The sequence below is a fragment of the Onychomys torridus genome, chromosome 19, assembly GCF_903995425.1.
Source record: "Onychomys torridus chromosome 19, mOncTor1.1, whole genome shotgun sequence".
Taxonomy (NCBI): domain Eukaryota; kingdom Metazoa; phylum Chordata; class Mammalia; order Rodentia; family Cricetidae; genus Onychomys; species Onychomys torridus.
The window spans coordinates 49,755,275-49,774,328 of NC_050461.1; the positions used below are offsets into that span (position 1 = coordinate 49,755,275).

Genomic DNA, 19,054 nt, shown 5'->3' on the forward strand with positions numbered 1-19,054 from the left:
ATTTCTTGCTAAATACATGTATATTACAAAAGGCTTTACACATACATGAAAGATGGTCGGTGTTTCCCAGGAGTCTACTATGTACTGACTTGTTAGGAATGTGTGTGTTGGATGAGTACAGTATTAGAACATGGATGCCCAAATAAGAGCATTCTTCCTGCAAACACCACCTGAGAAGGGCAGCAAGCCCATATCTTTGTTTAGAAATGATTCTTCCATTACTCTTAATGACGTACTCCTACATCTGGAAATTGAGGGTCATGACAAAGTATAAGAGATTTCTATTACACTGACTTCTCTGCTTATCACCCTGGAGAGAAATGTCACCTCACCTCAAAAAAACAACAACAACAAAAAGAAAAAATGTAGCTAGCCAAAGAGTTAAATGACTGAAAACTGAAAAAACTACCCTTCCCTCCAAGCCTCCCCCTAAGTCATTCCTAGATTTATTACTGACTAGTTTAAACAGGCTCCATCAAGAGAAAAGGGAAAGTTTCAGGTGTCATTGGTAAATAAACCTCTAGGTATCATCTACATAGTCTTGTAGGAGAAAGGACAAACTTGGTAGTCCAGAGAGGTTCTCCCTTGTTGGTTATTGGAAGAATTATCTTAAGAGTAAGAAAACTCAGTAATGGTTGTGATGCTTAGCTTTGTGCAGTTGGCACAGCCTAGAATCACCAGAGCAGAGAATCTCAGTGAAGGTGCTGCCTACATCAGGTTGGCCTGTGGGCATGTCCCTGGGGCATTGTCTTGATTGCTGCTGAAAAACCAGCCCATTGTGGGAAGCACCATTCCCTTGGCTGGGGTCCTGAACTGTGGAAGAATGAGGAAGCAAGCTACGCATAAGAGAGCATGCAAGTAAGGATCCAGGCATTGTTCCTTCGGATCTTGCCCATGGATACGATGCTTCAAGGTCCTGCTTTGACTTCCCAGTGATAATAGACTGTTCTAGAACCTAGAACTGTGAGTGTAATAGACCATTTCTTCTTTAAGTGGCTTTTTTGTCAGGACAGTTTATGACACAGTAGAAATGAAGCTAGGGCAAGGACATTATGGATACAAGAAATTATCGTGTACCCAGGAACAGGCAAAATGGGCCTTGAAGCCATGAGTAGTGAGGTGAGCAATTTAAGGACTATGATGAAAATCATCATGTGAATTATAAAGATCACTGGAGAGATTCAAAATCAGAGCCCACAACACTTGAAATTCAAATTTCAATTTATAGCTTGTTTATTAATTGGGAAAGGATGCTCTAACAGAATTTTTAAAAAGTCAGTGCTCTTCACAGCACAGACTGGCAATAACATTTCACCTTTATTGTGGTGACAGGTGTTGCATTACTAGCCACCAATGTAAAAGATATCTATAGCTAGAACTCATACAAGCCCTGCCATTAAATAAGAATCTGCAGATGGAAAGAAAGCTTGACTATAAAGAGTAAAGATGTAAACAAAGACTGAGCTGGTGGCAGACAGGAACAGGGAGCTAAATAACCTTGATGTGTGGCTTAGAGTGCCTGAAGTACAATGGATTCCAGCAATCTCATAAGAGTCTAACCTCCTCTTGACTGAAAATGCATTTTTCTGTGTAGGAGACATTCACTAGATAACAAGGCACTCAGAAGGACTATTTCTCTGGGATGCTTTCTTTCACTCAGCCTTCTCTGAGAAGAAGAATCAGCCCCAAGAAGGGTGGGAAAGATAACAGGGATAAAACTGAAGACACAGGACACCCAGGATGCTGTTGGAGAAGCTATCAGGGATGGGGTGGGGGGGCAGCTCTATCTTCCTGCCATGACAAACCAGAGGCAGCCCTGTGGACCTCAGTGGTGACCCAGCTGCAGATTGGCTGTCACCATCTCTGGGTTCTAACTATGCAAGAGCACTCCCTCTTCTGGACACTCCCAGCATGTGGCTGCAAAGCAGCGGGATTGAGTCACCACTGCCGTACAGAGATGAGTGATGACCTTTGAAGGGGATGAACCATTTTCTTCTGATATGTCTGTTCTTTTTTGTTCCCCTGAGATGCTTGAGAAAGGCAAGGGAGGGGTGAAAACCACAATCAGAAAAATCAGAAAGAGTGTAGGAACAACACTCTACTTGCCCATCAAAGACATGTTCGAAAGACACTGTTGTCAGTTCTGTCTCTGATAGCTAATCCATGGTCTCCCAACTTCCTGTGAGCAATTTGTCCTCAACTGAAGAGATGAGGTGAGGGTAAGCCAAGTGGGTATAACAAATGAGAAGGCTCCTAGCTAGACAGTGCCGCAGAAGAGGCGACCTGAAGGGAGTTGGCATGTATAATGGAAGATAGGATCTACTTCATTTAGTTTTCTGAAACAAGGAGGCAAAGATGGATTATGTATGGAAGATAAGCAATAATATTACCAGGCACAATAAATAGCAGCATTGAAGTATAAACTCTATGAATAGAGGGATTACGGGGGTGGGAGGGTTTGACTGTTACTGCCCAATGTCTTTGGTAATGGGGCATGCTATAAATGTTCCATAAACATTACATTATTATACGATGGTCTCAAAGACATCAATAACAGTCTTTTTAAGTTAATAGGATGTCCTCTGCTGCCTCAAGGCAGCATCTCACAGACCACTTCATTCAAATTACAGCTGGTGCAATGCATCTTCCATCTAAACCAGGAGTGAAGTGGGAACGGAGTGCATTGACTTGACAGAACAAGCAGGACACAGAGCTAGGACATCCCTTACAGTCAGGTGCCCCGGAAGTAAATGTTCAGGGTGATACATGGAGAAGCAGGAGGTAAGTCCGTGAACCTTTGTGACAATCACACAGCATATGCTAGAGGCTGCAGAGCCTGAGTGGGGATGGGTCCTTCTCCTTGTGATGTGAGTTCTCATCGCATCACATGTCCGTCTGTCTCTCCTCTCAGTGGCTCCTTCAGAAGAATCTTAACAACGACTTCCTAAAACAGCCATTGAGGTAAGTATATCTCCCCAAATGACCGCACACGCTAGAGAAGAAAGCAAGATGGTTTTATAATTGCTTAAGGAATTAACAGAACAAACTTAAAAAAATAAAAACAAGTAGGACAATAACTGATATGATCATTGGCTTAAAACTCTGATGCCTGACCAAAGTAACTTCATTCTCTTAGGGACTGGATGTACCAGTATCCTCTACTTACACATTCATTTCCTGCAAATTCTCTGCTGCAAAATAGAAGGCTTTGATCTGTGGGTGGTTGATCTTAAACGCACTAGAAAGGAGAAAAGTACACTGTTAGTGTTTTTAAAGTAATTATATTAAATACCTATTATCTGGCCCCTTTTTAACTTAGTGAAGTGAGAAGAGTCAATTTATCATGTCAGAACTGCATCTTAGCTATTCAGTTGTTTGCATTTAAATGTGTGTGTGTGTGTGTGTGTGTGTGTGTGTGTGTGTGTGTGTATCTTTTTCACCTGCTAACTATTTAAAAGTGTAGAGACAATACATTTAAGTTGAGAGTCCCTGAATTGTCACTTTGCAGTATTTAGATCAACTCATTCAAGCAAGGTATTATCTAAATTCAATCAACCATACAGTGGAGTTTTAGTTATATGAAAAGAATCAGGCATGCAACTTCCACACCACATGACTCTTCAGAAGCCATAGATAAGGGGCTCTGTATTGGTAAAGGAAGAATACAAATTAGATATTAGTTAAAGGAAATTTGTGACCCATCAGTGATTAGCAAGCACAATGTTTCCACTTACCAATCACACCACAAATTCTGAAGAAGAGGACAGAGTTGTCTCGCTTGTTTTGTTTTCAATAACCCATCAAAAACCACAAGCATTAACACAATCAACACAGAACAAGACACAGCTATTACACCAGGACAGCAAAGAATAAAATCTAACACTGCTTCCCAAGAAAACAATCCACGGCTCATCAATGAAGAAGTGTTCCTTTCCGATAATAAAGGAGAAGATATTGGAGAAAGAAGAAACAACAAGACAAAGATGAAAGAAGACATAAAAGCAAGTCACAGTAGGGTGCTCTCTTGAAATGACCATGTGATCAGAGCGTATACCCAGGACTCTAGGGAGACCTTGGCTGTTCCCAGACCCTTCGGGCTCTGTCCTTAGCAGAACAATAACCGTTAGCTGGAGCCTACTTTATCCCATCACTGCGCACACTTACTCTATAGCAGGATACAATCCCAACCTAAACGCATCAAAGCATTGAATGTCAAGGCTGGTACTAATAATACCATGAACTAAGATGACCTGGTCTTACTGTAGGGACTACATCTCTGTCTGGTGACCCCTGTTTAGACACTTGTTCTTTACAAGGTCAAAACCTTGACATTGATTCCCTTGCCTTTGTGTGTGTTCAGTTCAGGGGGCAGGGTGGTTAAAACCCATCCACCCCATGGGTTGACATGCCAGAAAATGAAAGGTTATCATTTCTATGTACATTTTCTATGAATATGTATTTGTATAGTGCCAACACTCAATGGTCAAAAGTCCCAGGTATTTGAATTGTACCTGTATCCACTTCCAAATCACCCTATCACTAGATGAACATTGAAAATGGCTATGATTCTGGCCCAGGGCTTTTGAAGGGTGGGAAGGGAGAAAAGACTCACTGTTTTTTCTTGCATTCAGAGGCTCTTTCCACTGTGAAATCTGGCAGGTTGACAAATCCATCAGCTTTCTCTGCCTGAAACAAACACACAGCACATGCAGTAATGAATGCTCTGATGCTGGGCTCCAACATATTGACAACATGAACTAGAGAGTATATACGTGAGAAGAAACAGAACCCACAGGAATGTCAGTGAAGTAGTGTTAATGAGCCATGGACTTAGATACACTGTTTATGGAAGAAATTAATTTTCTAAAAAACATAAAGAGAAACTCTTCATAAGAAGTGACATGAGAGCCGAGTGGTGGTGGTACACACCTTTAATCCCAGCACTTGGGAGGCAGAGGCAGGAGCACCTCTGTTAGTTCGAGGCCAGTCTGGGCTACAGAGTGAGTTCTAAGACATCTGGGGCTACACAGAGAAACCTTATCTCGAAAAATTAAAAATAATATAAATGATAAAAAAGAAGTGACATGATACAGCTAAGGATGATCGATATACAGCAGATCTGTGCCTGCCCCACTCTCCTTCTGTCCTCATGAAACCCACAGAGTTAACCCATCAACGTCCTGCTTCCTGCTGAACCCAGAGGCAGGCTCAGCATCACATCCCCGCCCCCAACTGTGGTGAGCCACAAGCACTGGAGACAAAACCTCATCAGCGGCCTTGAGATGGTGGACAGAGCTCAGGCCTTGAAGCTGGCAAACCCACAGATACACATCTCACTGGTTGCTCGGACTTGTGGGAGCTCAGATTAACACAGCACTTAACAGACACTCAGCAGGAACTGTTTCTTCCCCCAAGTCTGCAGGCAGTGTTTGGAGGGTTCAGTCAGAGCCACACTGTATAAAATCCTAGTGCAATGGTTGACTCTTGTGGAAGAAAGTCCCCAAGAAAAAATGACACTGTGGATAGTATAAGGTGCATGTTGCTTTAAATCAACAAAAGCTTTACAGGCAATGCAATCAAGGCTCCACCTCTCGGTGAACCAGGTGATCTATGATATATGAATAAAAGTTGAGATGATCCACAAAGAAGTTGGGTCATATGTCGTAAGTGGAGCTCAAATCTCCTTTCAGTCACATTGGGCAGAGAAACACAATTAAAAAAACAAAATGTAATTGTCAGGCGGTGGTGGTGCACACCTTTAATCCCAGCACTCAGGAGGCAGAGGCAGGAGGATCTCTGTGAGTTTGAGGCCAGCCTGGGCTACCAAGTGAGTTCCAGGAAAGGTGCAAAGCTACACAGGGAAACCCTGTCTCGAAAAACCAAAAAAAAAAAAAAAAGTAAATGAATTGGCAGATATTAGGAGGTGGATAAAATTTGATTTTGAAAAATACAGTCTTAATTTTCAAATCAGTTAGCTGTTCAATTTGTTCCAAGGTGATCTTACTTGACTTTATTATTCTGTCTCTTTTTTATATCATTTCTTCAGAAAAATTAAACTAGTCAACTCCATTCCTAGCCTCTATCTCCTAGATATCTCAGTTTATCCAAATATGTACCTGCATGCTCTCCCTTATAAGAATTAAAACTCAATTCTAGTGAGAATTTTTCTTTTTAAAATACACACACACACACACACACACATATACACTGAGTGCATATATAGATATGTGGTTTATTAATAGGCTATTTAGTTACCACATAGTGGCTTCACCAATCTCATATTTAAAAACAAAAAAAATACCATGTATCCAATGAATGTTCAATACATGAGTTGATATTTTACATAATATACAATGTTTCCTGTGATTTTTCAATTACAATTATATGGATAAATATAATTTTGGAAAACCTAGAGCTCATCAATTCCATTGCTAGAAACATATCCAAACCAACCAAATACAGATGCTCAGGTATATATATAATATATGCATGGTCACAGAAACACTATTCACAACAGATAACAGACTGAAACATAAAATGACCATTGATAAACAAACTATGATAAATCTATACAGAGAAATATTATGTATAGTCACAAATCCCATAAAAGACTGGCACATGTTATATAGATAAAGCTTAAAAATACTATGTTAAGTGAAATATTTTAGTCACAAAAGGCCACATATTATTGTGTCTGTGTATATGAAGTATTTAGAATAAGAAATACATAAAGAAAAAAAACACAGCTATAGATCCCAGCCCTGGGGAATGAAGAATTGGGCACAACTACTTGAAGACAATAATGTTTTGTCTTAGAAATGTTTTGAAACTAGACAGAGATGGTTGTACAGTTTGTGAATGTACTAAATTTCCATTCAAGTACTTCAAAATTGATGATCTTATGTAAAATGGTCATATTGATCATCCTACATAACATCAATGCTATGTTAATAAACTTTTACGTGAATTACTGTAACTGGTCTTGAGGAAAACAACCATTCATATTATGCATGTGTTGCCACTTCCCCCAACACACATTTCTATGCCAGCTGTTCCAGATTCTATGAAGTCTACATACTTCCATTGCTGAGTCCCATCCAACTCTTCCATAAGTCCTGAGTTGGACTCTAGTGAATGTTAGCATAGTCCAATCCTTGTCTGTGCCTCCTAGCTTGGCTTCCCTGATACACAATACTGCTGCTAACCTTCCCTCTAATCACTCCCTCTTTTGAAGTCTTCAAGATCTTCTGCTATTTCTCCAATATCAGGGTTCCTTGGAATTCAGTCCATAAACCTTTACTCTCTCCATTCCAGCACTCTGGATGGCTGACTTGTGGCACTCACATAAATTCAGGTATCATCATTGCACACACACACACACACACACACACACACACACACACACACACCCTGAAATCTATAACTTGAATTGATATTGAATCCTGGAGCTCCTTGCATAGTTGTATAATGGCCCAATGTGTTTATTCCAATAGATAAATAATGAGCTCCTGAAGAATGACCCAAACCAGGCTCATCATCTTACTCCACAGTGTGCCTTCTCCTCTTCTGTGTTCTCTGCTTCAATGAATAAGATGACACTCTCTATCAAGACATCATAAGAGAAAAAGATGGTGGAGAAGGAGAGAGAGAAGAAAGAAAGAAAGAAAGGAAGGAAGGAAGGAAGGAAAGAAGAAAGAAAGAAGAAAGAAGAAGAAGAAAGAAAGAAAGAAGAAGGAAGGAAGGAAGGAAGGAAAGAAAGAAAGAAAGAAAGAAAGAAAGAAAGAAAGAAAGAAAGAAAGAAAAAGAATTGTAGATAAAAGAGACATTTCTAGCTCTCCCATCCCAGTTATTGCCCTTTGGAAACTGTCACCATAAAAATTCATATTAAGGCTTAGTCCCTGATAAGAAAGACTAAAAAGTCTTTAAAAGTTGTGTGAATTTTTCTACTAAATGGACAATATCAAACCAACCTCTAAACTAATACTTCTATGGTGGCCTGGATGAAGATGGCCCACACAGACTCATAGATTTGAATGCTTGATTCCCAATTGGTGGAACTGTTTCAGAAGAATTAGGAGGTGTGGCTTTGTTGAAAGAGGTATATCACTGGGGAGTGGGCTTTGAAGTTTTAAAAGACTCCATTCCCTGTATGCATGCTTTCTCTCTCCTTTCCCTCCTGCTTGTGACTTGAGATGTGAGCTCTCGGGTATTCTTGCCACTATGCTCCACCATCATGGACTCCGACCCTCTGAAATTGTAAGCCCAATAAAATGCTTTCTTTTATATAAGTTGTTTTTGGTCATGATGTTTTATCACAGTAATAGAAACCCTAACTAAGACAATCTCTATACCCATAGATTAATGCAGCTCTCAGACCTTGTCAGATGAAGCATTTTTATGTAGTTTAAAAAAAACACTACATAAAAAAGCATTACAACTACATAAAAAGCATTACAACTACATAAAAAAACATTTTTATGTAGTTGCAAGTTTCTGTGTTAACAAACACATAGAAAATGAGCAAAAAGACTAAGAGTCAGAAGTCAAGAAGGACTATAGCAAAAGTGTCTTCTAGACATGATGGAGCCACTTCACTCATGAACTAAGAGCTGTGGTTGCCTACACAAGACCTGTACAAGATCAAGTCAGTCATCATTTTTGCATGGAGATGAGATGGCCTTATGAACTTCCCACCCCTAACAGGGAAGTTTTTATAACTAATGGCTTCTAAGGAAGGGAGAGTCAGTCTTCTTTAAGGGTTTGGCCCCTAGTAGTTAACCACCCTCCAGTGAAGGGTCTTACAACCTGAATATATGCACTACAAAATTGGGTTATTAAAAATAAGTAAAAGAGAACAGTAATTGTGTTGGGGTGGAGAGATAGGGGATGTATCTTAGAGGAGATAAAGAAGGAGTAGGGGTGGATAAGATCAAAATACATTGTATGACATTCTCAAAAATTAATATGATCTTTCTCTAAAAAAAATGAAGTAAAAGTGAAGTAAGTCATGACTAGGTGAGATGGGTTAACAGATAAGAACATTTGCTGTGCAAACATGACAAATAACTTCAAATCTCAAACACCCACATAAAATGCAAGGCATAGTGTCATGTATACCTATAACGCCAGTGCTCTGGGAGACAAAGACAGGAGGTTTTCTGGGACTAGCCTAGCGCTAGGTTCTGTGAGAGACTATGGCTCAAGAGAATAAGGTGAAGAGTGATAAAGTGGGACAATTGAGATGATCGTTTTGGTCTCATATACATACATATGGGACCACGGATACCACAAGTGCATGATGAACAAATAAATTAATATGCTAAATAAGCCATTGGGAACAAAGGTTTTTCTCATGAGGTGAATTCTCATTTTCCTGGAGACTGGTTTGCCTGCTGATAGAAGAGGTTGTTGTAAAAAGGCTCCTCACATGCTGGGATCCCTTTGCACACAACCATTAAGCTTTCTGCTTCTCCATCACAACAAGCTGTATGTGGTCTTTGCTGGAAGCTAAGAAGATCCCATCATCAGCCTTCAGAATTACAAACTAAATAAGCATCCCTCTTCTTTAGGAGCCACCCAACCTTCAGTGTTTTCTTATATAAGATGAACAAAGATGATCCTTTCCAGAATTCATGCAGACCAGGTAAACACGAAGTTGTGTTATGGTTGTATCTTCCAAGATGGTCCATTCATCCATTCCTACCATGTCATGTCCTGTCCATCACCATTAGCTTCTTGTTAAATTACTGCAAAAAGCCTCCATAGCCAGTCCTCCTCTTTCAAATTCTCTCCTTAACCCAATATAACATCTAAAAAACAGCCACAGCAAATCTCTCCATCATGAACATGCTTCATGTCACTCTTCTAATTGAAACCCTGCACGGTTTCCAGTTTCTCTTGGATGAAGCCTAAGTAACTCAGCAGAAAACCCATTATGGTTGGGCCCTAATTAATTCCACAATTTCACCTTCTCCAATATCCCTGTCCTCTTCTCAACCAAAAACAGACCAAAAAAATTAACAAAGAAAACTATATTCTTATGGAGCTAAATTAGATACCCAATTCATGTCATGACTTATGTCCCTAGACAATCCCATAAGCTCATTTCACGTGTCAATAACATAAAAATGAAATATACAGGGGGTGGGACAATGACTCAATTGGTAAGTGCTTGCTTGCTACATAAGCATACAGACTATGTTCAATCCCAAGAACCCATGAAAAGAGGCAATCACAGTGACTCACACCTATAATCCAAGCACAGGAGAAGTGGAGACAGCATGGACCTTACAGGCCAGCCTATCTAACATAGTCAGAGAACTCCAGGTTTAGGGAGAGACTTTGTCTGGAAAAGTAAGGTGGAGAGAAATTGAGGAAGGCACCCAACATTGACCTCTAGCCTCCATACACATGTGTGCACTCATACACACACCACCACCACTACCACCACCATCACCCATAAACAAACACACAAGTATTGCTTTTACTAAAGTTTGTATTCATTGAGAGATAAATGAATGGATTTGGTGAACTGGCTCAGCAGGTATAGGTGCTTGCCACCAAGGCTAACAACCTGAACTCTGTCCCCAGGACCAAAAATGTGGTGCAAGGGAAGAATGAACTCCTGAAAGTTATTATCTGACCTCCACAAGCACACTGTGACATGCCCCCAATAAACAATGCAGTTTTTTAAATGAATGAAAGATAAATTATGTATCTTTGTTTCACTGGGTTCCTTTCTGCATAACTGAAAAGGTAGAGGTTCTTTCAAATAGAGATCCAAAGAAACGTGAGCAGAGCCACTGCACAAAGTTTCCCTAGGAACCCTCCCTTTCATACACAACAGCTCCTTGTCATTATTCTGAAGACATCTGAGCTGTGTTCAAAGTCACAGCAGCTGTGTCAAAAAATGCCCCTTGCTTATTTAACTTGCATTAAAAAAAGCCTCAGAAGTGGTAATCACAATGGGCAACTTCTTGTGGAATGACAGTTTGCTGCTGCTTCTGCTTCTTCTTCTTCTTCTTCTTCTTCTTCTTCTTCTTCTTCTTCTTCTTCTTCTTCTTCTTCTTCTCTCTCCTTCCTCCTCTCCTCCTCCTCCTCTTTCTTCTCCTTCTCCTTCTCATCCCTCTTCCTACCATTTCAGATCTGTTCCTGGCTGATCCATTAACTAAAATAACTGTCTTAAATGGTATCTTTCCCTTTAATGATTCCTAACGTTCTAAAATGTCACTTGACAGTTATGTAGTGGGACCTTCTAATTTCCCCCAGAACCTTAACATGACTTTTAAAAGTACTGTCCTCCAGCCACTGTGCAAACTTACTAATCTTAAGTGCAGCAGCATACAGCACTGGGCCCTCTGCCATAGTGTGTTCTGTGACTACATACCAAACTTCCTTTTAAGTCAGCCCACCCACTTTCCCTGGTGCCTCTGACTCCCTACCCATCTCCCCAGCAGAACCTATCATTAGGCAGGACCAAAGTCTTACTTTTGTCCAAACTGGTGGAGTTCAGACACTAAGGACCGGAGCAAAGCTGTTGGTTCTGCCTCCGGTGTCAATCGTCTGTGTTCATCTCTGCCTTAACCTCTTTTCTCTCTCACAAAAAGCTTCCATACATTCATTTAGCCAGCAGATATCTTCAGGGACTCCTCACTATGTCACATGTGTGCAGACATATTAGTGAGCAAAGCAGAGACCTCATCTCTTGAGAGAAAGAGACAATAAGCTCAACATGAATCATGGGAGTTACGTAGCATCTTGTGGATGTGCAATCCTGTGGGGTTGATTAGGTGAGCAACATAATGGAGTTGGGGAAATTCGAGCAGGGCAGAATGCCTGCTGCTCCCTGATGATACTAAACCCCACTACCTGACCCTCACATGTGAGTTTCCAAGGGTCAGTATGGGTGGAACCTGTTCCCATAAGTCTGGGACAGGTTCCCTCCTGTTTGTCTTCAGAGCTAGGAGGAAGCTAGTTTGGCTTCCTTCACAGTCCTCTCATGGTGCTGTGACCTGGTTGTTTGTCTGATTCTCCTACAGACAGTAGTATCTTGAAGTAAGTAACTGTTATTTATGAGACAATTGTCCATCACATGTGGAAAAGCTCTACAAGTGTTATGAATGACTGAGTGATGGAACATGACTTTTTTTTTTCCTTTGACAATTAAAAAAATGTTAAAATGAGATGTGGAAACTGATTTGGAAAATATTTCAGCATTTTCTAAAAATCACAAGCCTATGATTACTGCACAACCCAGTAATTCCACTCCTAGGTACCTACCTACCTCCCAAAGAATGAAAACACATCCCCATGAAAAGAGTTACATGCAAATATTTATAGTCACATTAGTCATAATATCCCAAAGCAGGGAACAACCTAAATGTCCAACAACAGGTAACTAAAGGGCATGATGTGCTCATGCTAGAGAGATAGAACAACATTAAAAAGGAAGAACCACCTCATGCTAAGCTGTACAGAAGCCTTGAGACCATCACACTGATTGACAACACAAGAGATAATAGTTACTCTATGTCTCCACTCTTATGAAGTTCATGAAGGTAGAAAGTGAAGCAAAGGCTTGGAGATGGACGTGGGATTAATGGTAAATGAACACAAGGAGTTACTCTGGTCCTAAGCAACTGACCTAAAATCAATTTGCTATAATGATTATATCAATGAGTTGATGTGGATGGAGTAGGTATTATAATATAATAAACATGCCTCAAATAAGCTGAAAACATGAAGTGGAGCACAAGTTTGGGGTCTAAATATAGGTAAATAAAATCCCTCTTACTCGGTTATCAGAAGGTGCAACCCAAGGTCCCAGAGGATCCACCGGAACTGAATATAACTGGCTCAGACTTAACATTGAATCCATGCTCTTTGGGTTAAAGGTTAACTATGTAGTCAAGTTTAGATTGCACGGGATCTGACACATAAATATTTCACATAAAGTTTGGCATACTTTAAAATTTAACTAAAACAGGTCATCAAATTCTGGTATTTAAATTGAAGGCCACAGAAGTGTTTGGGAGGTGTAAGTGAAAATACTTTATATTTGTATAATGAAGGACACTTCTAATACATAATATGTGCATCGAGAATGAACACTAATATAACCTCTGGCTCCTGTGGCCATCTATCTAATGACATATGTCATGGTAGGGTTGTCAACTATAATAAATGTGCCTCTCCACTGAGGATACTGGTGCAGAGGGCTGGACAGGAGTATCTGTGCCTGTGTAGACTCCAGAGGTAAGTGGAAAACTCTCTGAACCTCCAAATCATTTTTCACCAGAGAACTCTTAAGTTCTCTTAAAATAAAGCCTTGGAAGTAACTAAAACAATGGGGTGCTAAGGCAGAAGGATTGTAAGGTCAAAGGTACTTGGGTCAGAGTGAGCTCAAAGCCATCTTGGGCAACATAGTGAGACCCTATATCAAAGCAAAATATAAAGATGGGGGTTCAGCCTAGTGGTACTATGCTTGCCTATGTTCAATTCCCAATACAGAACATTAGAGACATCTAATTTTAGTTTCTAAATGGAAACATGAATGTCAGGGTACCTTACAAAATAGACAAAATTACAGAAATATGAAATACTAAAAAAGAACGCCTAGCTACCAAGCCAGCTTCTGCAGCTATGTACGTCAAGAGAGAGCAAACAAGAAGATGAGTTGGGATAAAGGACACTATTGTGGAGTTTCATAGTGGAACATAAAAATTATGGTTCTCTGAAATAGAACCTTAATTTTAAGGGAAATAGCTCAAGAAAGCAAAGATTTATCTGTAATCTGCTTTCATGTTTATGCTGGGGGAATGTCTTTCTGTACACTGTGAATATATGTTGTTCCCATTGGTTAATAAATACGCTGCTTTGGACTATGGCGAGGCAGCTTAAAGGCAGGTTGGAAATTCAAGGGGAGAAACAGGAAAGAAGAAAGGCAGAGGTGGGGAAGACACCCACCTGCTGCCCAAGGAGCAACATGCCAGCAGACCAGTAAAGCCAAGGAACATATGGCAAAACATAGCTTAATAGAAATGAGTTAATTTAAGATATAAGAGCTAGCTACCAAGAGGCCTGCCATAGGCCATACAGTTTGTAAATATTATTAAGCCTCTGAGTGGTTATTTTATAAGTGGCTGCAGGACCACAGGGCCGGGTGGGACCAGAGAAAACTTTCAACTACATGTTTATGAGTAGATATGGATTTCTAAGTCTCTGACTCACTTTAAATGGTGCAACTGAGGCTGCCCAATGACCATCACAATCTAAAGAGACTACAAGACTCTCCATTTCTCCAAACACACCTTCTGTTTTCTCAGCTGTGCCCTGACATCCCCTTGTACACACTGGAAATGAAGCTTAATACATGAAATCAGCTGTCCCTTCCCAGGCCACTGTATAACAACAGAGACTAGATTCTCCTAGAGCACACATGGAGTCTGGATTCTCCTAGAGCACACATGGAGTCCGGATTCTCCTAGAGCACACATGGAGTCCGGATTCTCCTAGAGCACACATGGAGTCTGGATTCTCCTAGAGCACACATGGAGTCTGGATTCTCCTAGAGCACACATGGAGGCCAGATTCTCCTAGAGCACACATGGAGTCTGGATTCTCCTAGTGCACAAGGACTTGTGACCAGTAGTAAAATCTGAACCCCATTTTCTAAAATATGAGCTTGAGGTATACAGAGATTGAAGGAGAGATGAGACAAGATGAACCGGTGTCATCAAGCTGTGCAGAGTCTCTCAAAGGTGGAAATTAAATGCAGACCAAATGACAGAACTACAGAAGCGTGTCCTTTGATCAGAAACCCCAGTTCCAAGGCCTGTCCTACATACATCTCTAAGATTTCATGGGATAAGATGTGGCATGATTTATTATTCAACACATGATTATGAAGAACATACATGCAACAGGCACCTGGAAGCTTCCCTTCTAAAGAGACATTGACTCCTCACTTGGGCCCACAACCAAAACACACTGAAAGCCTTACATCACTGCCTTCATTTTGCCTGTATCTCCTTGATCTTGGGCCACCTGCTTACCTCTTCAGGTTGGAATATTCTTCATTGAAGGAGTGTCCACTAACCTGCCTCATCCCCACTTCAAGGCCGAAGGTGCAGAGATAAAGTTGTCCTAAAATTTCAGGCACTTTAGATTCTAGAAACAGTGGAACTTTATAGGAAAGAGCTATCTGCTCCCCCACCTCTCCCATGAGGAGGATTCTGCTGCGCACTAGAGCCGGAGTGACCATGTCCTGAGAACTACATTGATCCCCTCCAGCTCTGACAGTCATGAGGACTTCTTGGGAACACATGTAGAAGCAGAAAGAGGAGACAATGATGAACAGACCACACTTTATTCAGGACTGCTTCATTATGCATACCTCTTGGCTCCCACTGCACTCCACCACCAGTTATGCCTGATCCCAAGGGTGGAACCCCAACCTGGACCATAGAAGTTTACTTATTGACAGGGAAATCTAGTCTAAGAAGAGACATTGTTAGCATTTTTCCTCCGTGATGTCGCTGTCGAGTTTCAGTCATTTACCTAGTCTCCTCTCCTGCAAATGGCAGACTCTACAGCCCCCCCTTCCTCTCTCCCTGCAGTGAAGTTGACCACAGGGTTTTGTTCTGATGAGTAATTCATCCTCTGCTCTCTTTCAGGAAAGGACACAGAAATGGGCACATCAAGCACCCTCCATTCTGCAAGCCTCGCCTGGGTCGGTGAGCAGAGAGCTGTACCGACCAGCCCTGAAGAAAAACCATGACAGGATGCAAGGAAAGCGTGTGTCTTCTGGGTCCTAGTTCCGCTGTTCTCTTTCATCTCTCCTTTCCTCCCCTTCCCCCTTGTTCTTGTAGATATATGAAGCAGGTCTCACAGTGAGTGTGGCTGAAATATCTCAGGAATGTGCTTGACAGAAACAGGATAAGAGCTAACACTGGCTGAGCACTAAGCATAGGAAGGTACCATTCTCTAACCTTTGGATAAAATCAATCCTATTCTCAGTACCAGAACTCATGAGGCAGGTGGCTTTTTAACTCACAACATCCAACTGATGCTGTTGTTAACATGCAGAAATTGTACAGGATTAACAAATTTCCAAAACACAGAACAGGGCCCAGAATGAGTGATTCTAACATGAGATGGGCAATCTTCCTCTTCCCTGCAAAGAAGGCTTAAAGAAAGAATAGACGGCTCTAGTTAACACATGGCACAAGAGAAAACTGACTTGAACAGGACATCTGTCTGCAAGCCACTTACTGGCTGACCTTAGGCAGAGCATATGAGTTCCCTGAAACAAAAGTTTCCCAGTGACAAGGCAGGCATAACCAAATGTCTACAAGCTAAATAAAATCAACATGCATGTATATAATACCATAAGATGGTTCAGACCATGGAAAGTTAAGAGACTGTTATCATTCATCTATAAGAAAAGGAAAAGGGATAACTCAGAAGAAAAAAGCTGATATCAAATGAGCTCCTTGACTCCACCTGCTTCACTGACACCTAGAACAGCTGTGTCTGCCTCTGTTTTCCCTTGTCATTTTTGCATCAGATTAATGGCTGTGAGGAAAAAATTCAATTACTGAGAGCATAATTATGGTTGCAAGCTTGCTAATCTGCTTGTACATTACTTGGGGTATATTTTATTAAAAATATTATTGCATTTTGATTTATATGATGTTATCCTATGAATATAATTAGAGTTTGATCCCTAGAAGACTTCTTTCTACAGGTGCCTAGAAATATGTATTCTATGCAGGAAACAATTGGTAGATGTCTTGGGCTAATAAACAAAAGCCACAATTTCTTAGAATCCAGAGATTCTCAATGTGTCATAATTCTAAATGTGGACCAACATGGTACCAGAAAACAACAATGGTTCTGGGGTGCTGAGGCCCTGGCAACAGAGCTCTGGGGTAGGCAGATAATGTGTAGTCGATGCTGCTGGTGACTCAGGGAACCCTAGCCAGACTTCCTACTGGCAGCAGTTGAATCTCTTTGCTGAAAAGGTCTTCCGGGTCCTAGTTCTACTTTTCTGACTTGCAGAGAGATTCACAAATCAAGGCCTGGAATGGGCTCCTGGCTCGTAACTGAGAGGGCTTGGTACATAAATAAATAATCCAGCCATTGACCCTTGGCAAGCAAACTCTGGATTGTGTAATTTTCAAAAGTACTGACTTCCCCAGGTTGACGAAGCTTGAGTTACCTACAGCTCTCCTTGCCCTATTCTCCACCTTCTCTCATGTCCAAGCCAGTTGTAGCTCTAAGTTTGTAAGTGTGACTTGCAGAGATTGAACAAATCAGCTTTGATAAATATGCACAAACAAGCAAACACAAAATATTCATGCCATTGTTCTCAAAACAATACAGTAGCAATAATGTGCTTGATGTTAACATTGTATTAGGTATTGTAAGTAATGTAGAGATGATTTAAAGAATAAAGGAAGGGTGTGTATAGATTCCATTCAAATGCTACAGTGTTTTGAACCTGAATATTCAAGGTTCTTGGTATCCACGGGGAGTCCTGGACCTAGTCCACCAGAAAAAAACTACATTTTCTGCATTCATTCCCAAATAAACCACACACAGCCAAATCCTCTTCTTGGGATCTGCTTCTGAGAAATGTAAGCCAACCTGTCTTTCCCCCAGGGGAAAAAATTTCCTACTCATAGTGACCAATTCTGACAACACAATTATCCTTAGAATCCCTCCTCATTACCACCTCCTAAGAAACACCCAAGATATAGCCACCTCACTACTACAATAGGTCCTTCGGGAGAGGGGACCATGAGGTAGCTGGTGTCCTATCTCATGTCCGTAAGTCAGCTTTCCTGGCCATTCTTACTTAGACTCACGCTTTCTCTCCCAATGGAATCATAAAATAAGTGAAAGCACATCTCTCTTACAAACGGAGTCTTTTCAGAAACATTATTTCCAAAAACAGTTAAAATAGATCCTTTCTCATTTAAAAGATTGATGACTGTTCTCCCCACTGAAAAAATCTCAGCACATGTTCCCTGAGCTCATGTGCACATGAGCTACCCCTGGCCAGCCTCACTTGGAAGCCTCTAACCCCAGGGGCCTTTCCTTTTCCTCAATGCAGATCGGCTTCTTCACCATCATAGCCCAATGAAAGTAAAGAAATCAAGATGAAAGGGAAGTTTTTGAAACATTTCCTTGACTTTATTATAGAATGAATAATATATCTTGATAGATAATAAGTTGGATGTGCCATCCATAGTTAAAGCAAGAATGGTGAAATAGTTGTCCACAGAAGAGTCAATATTGCAGCTTGGGCCAGACATTTAGAAGACCTCACTGCTAGCTGAGGAGCTATTGACAGTTGATGGCTAACAGGGGCAGGAGAGTCTGCTTTCTTTAAGGGTGTGGCCTCTGAAGAGTCTGTGGCTAACACAAATTGGACTTGGTAGGATATATATATATTTAAGACAAAGTTAGGAAAGGGAGTGTGAAGGATGAAAGGATTTAGGAGGAGGAGTAAGAAAAAATATGATCAATATATATTGTTTGCATATACGCAATTCTCAAATAAATCAAAGAATTACATAAAAATAAAATTTAAATGAATTCATGTTCACATTTAAAAGAATAGCAGAAGAAAAAAGGAACGTCATATAAGATTCAAATGATGTGTGTGTCAATACTAGAGATTTAGGAGCAATAAAAAATAATAATAAATGGTAATCCTTGAGATATCACAGCTATGAGATAGCACACAATCTGCCATCATACAATGTATATTAAATCTTCAAGGAGCTTTCCAATCTCCCTAGGCTGTTTTCCTGAATTCCATGAATATCATTAAGATACCCCTGAAGGGCCAAGCAACAGAAACAACAGCTCTCCTAAAAAAAAAAAAAAAAAAAAAAAAAACCTAGAATAAAGATTCTTTTAAAGTCAATACACGAACAGCCAATGAATGCAAGAGAAAGCTGCTGATAGTAACTGGGCATTAAGGAAATGGAGCCCAAACCACAATGAGATGTTTATCACTTCACACTCATTAAGATGGTGGGTG

The 19,054-nt window shown here is 40.6% G+C and overlaps 1 protein-coding gene across 3 annotated transcripts in view; it reads right to left on the reverse strand.

Annotated features, from left to right (window-relative positions):
* The window catches only part of Ipcef1 (interaction protein for cytohesin exchange factors 1), a 161,319-nt gene that overhangs the window by 44,321 nt on the left and 97,944 nt on the right, over positions 1-19,054 (reverse strand). For all 3 annotated transcript variants that reach the window (XM_036169125.1, XM_036169126.1, XM_036169128.1), the window contains 2 exons: positions 4,613-4,686; positions 3,167-3,238 (listed from right to left, as the gene is read on the reverse strand). In XM_036169125.1, the coding sequence (XP_036025018.1) occupies positions 3,167-3,238; positions 4,613-4,686 (146 nt within the window). The remainder of the gene's footprint in view (positions 1-3,166; positions 3,239-4,612; positions 4,687-19,054) is intronic.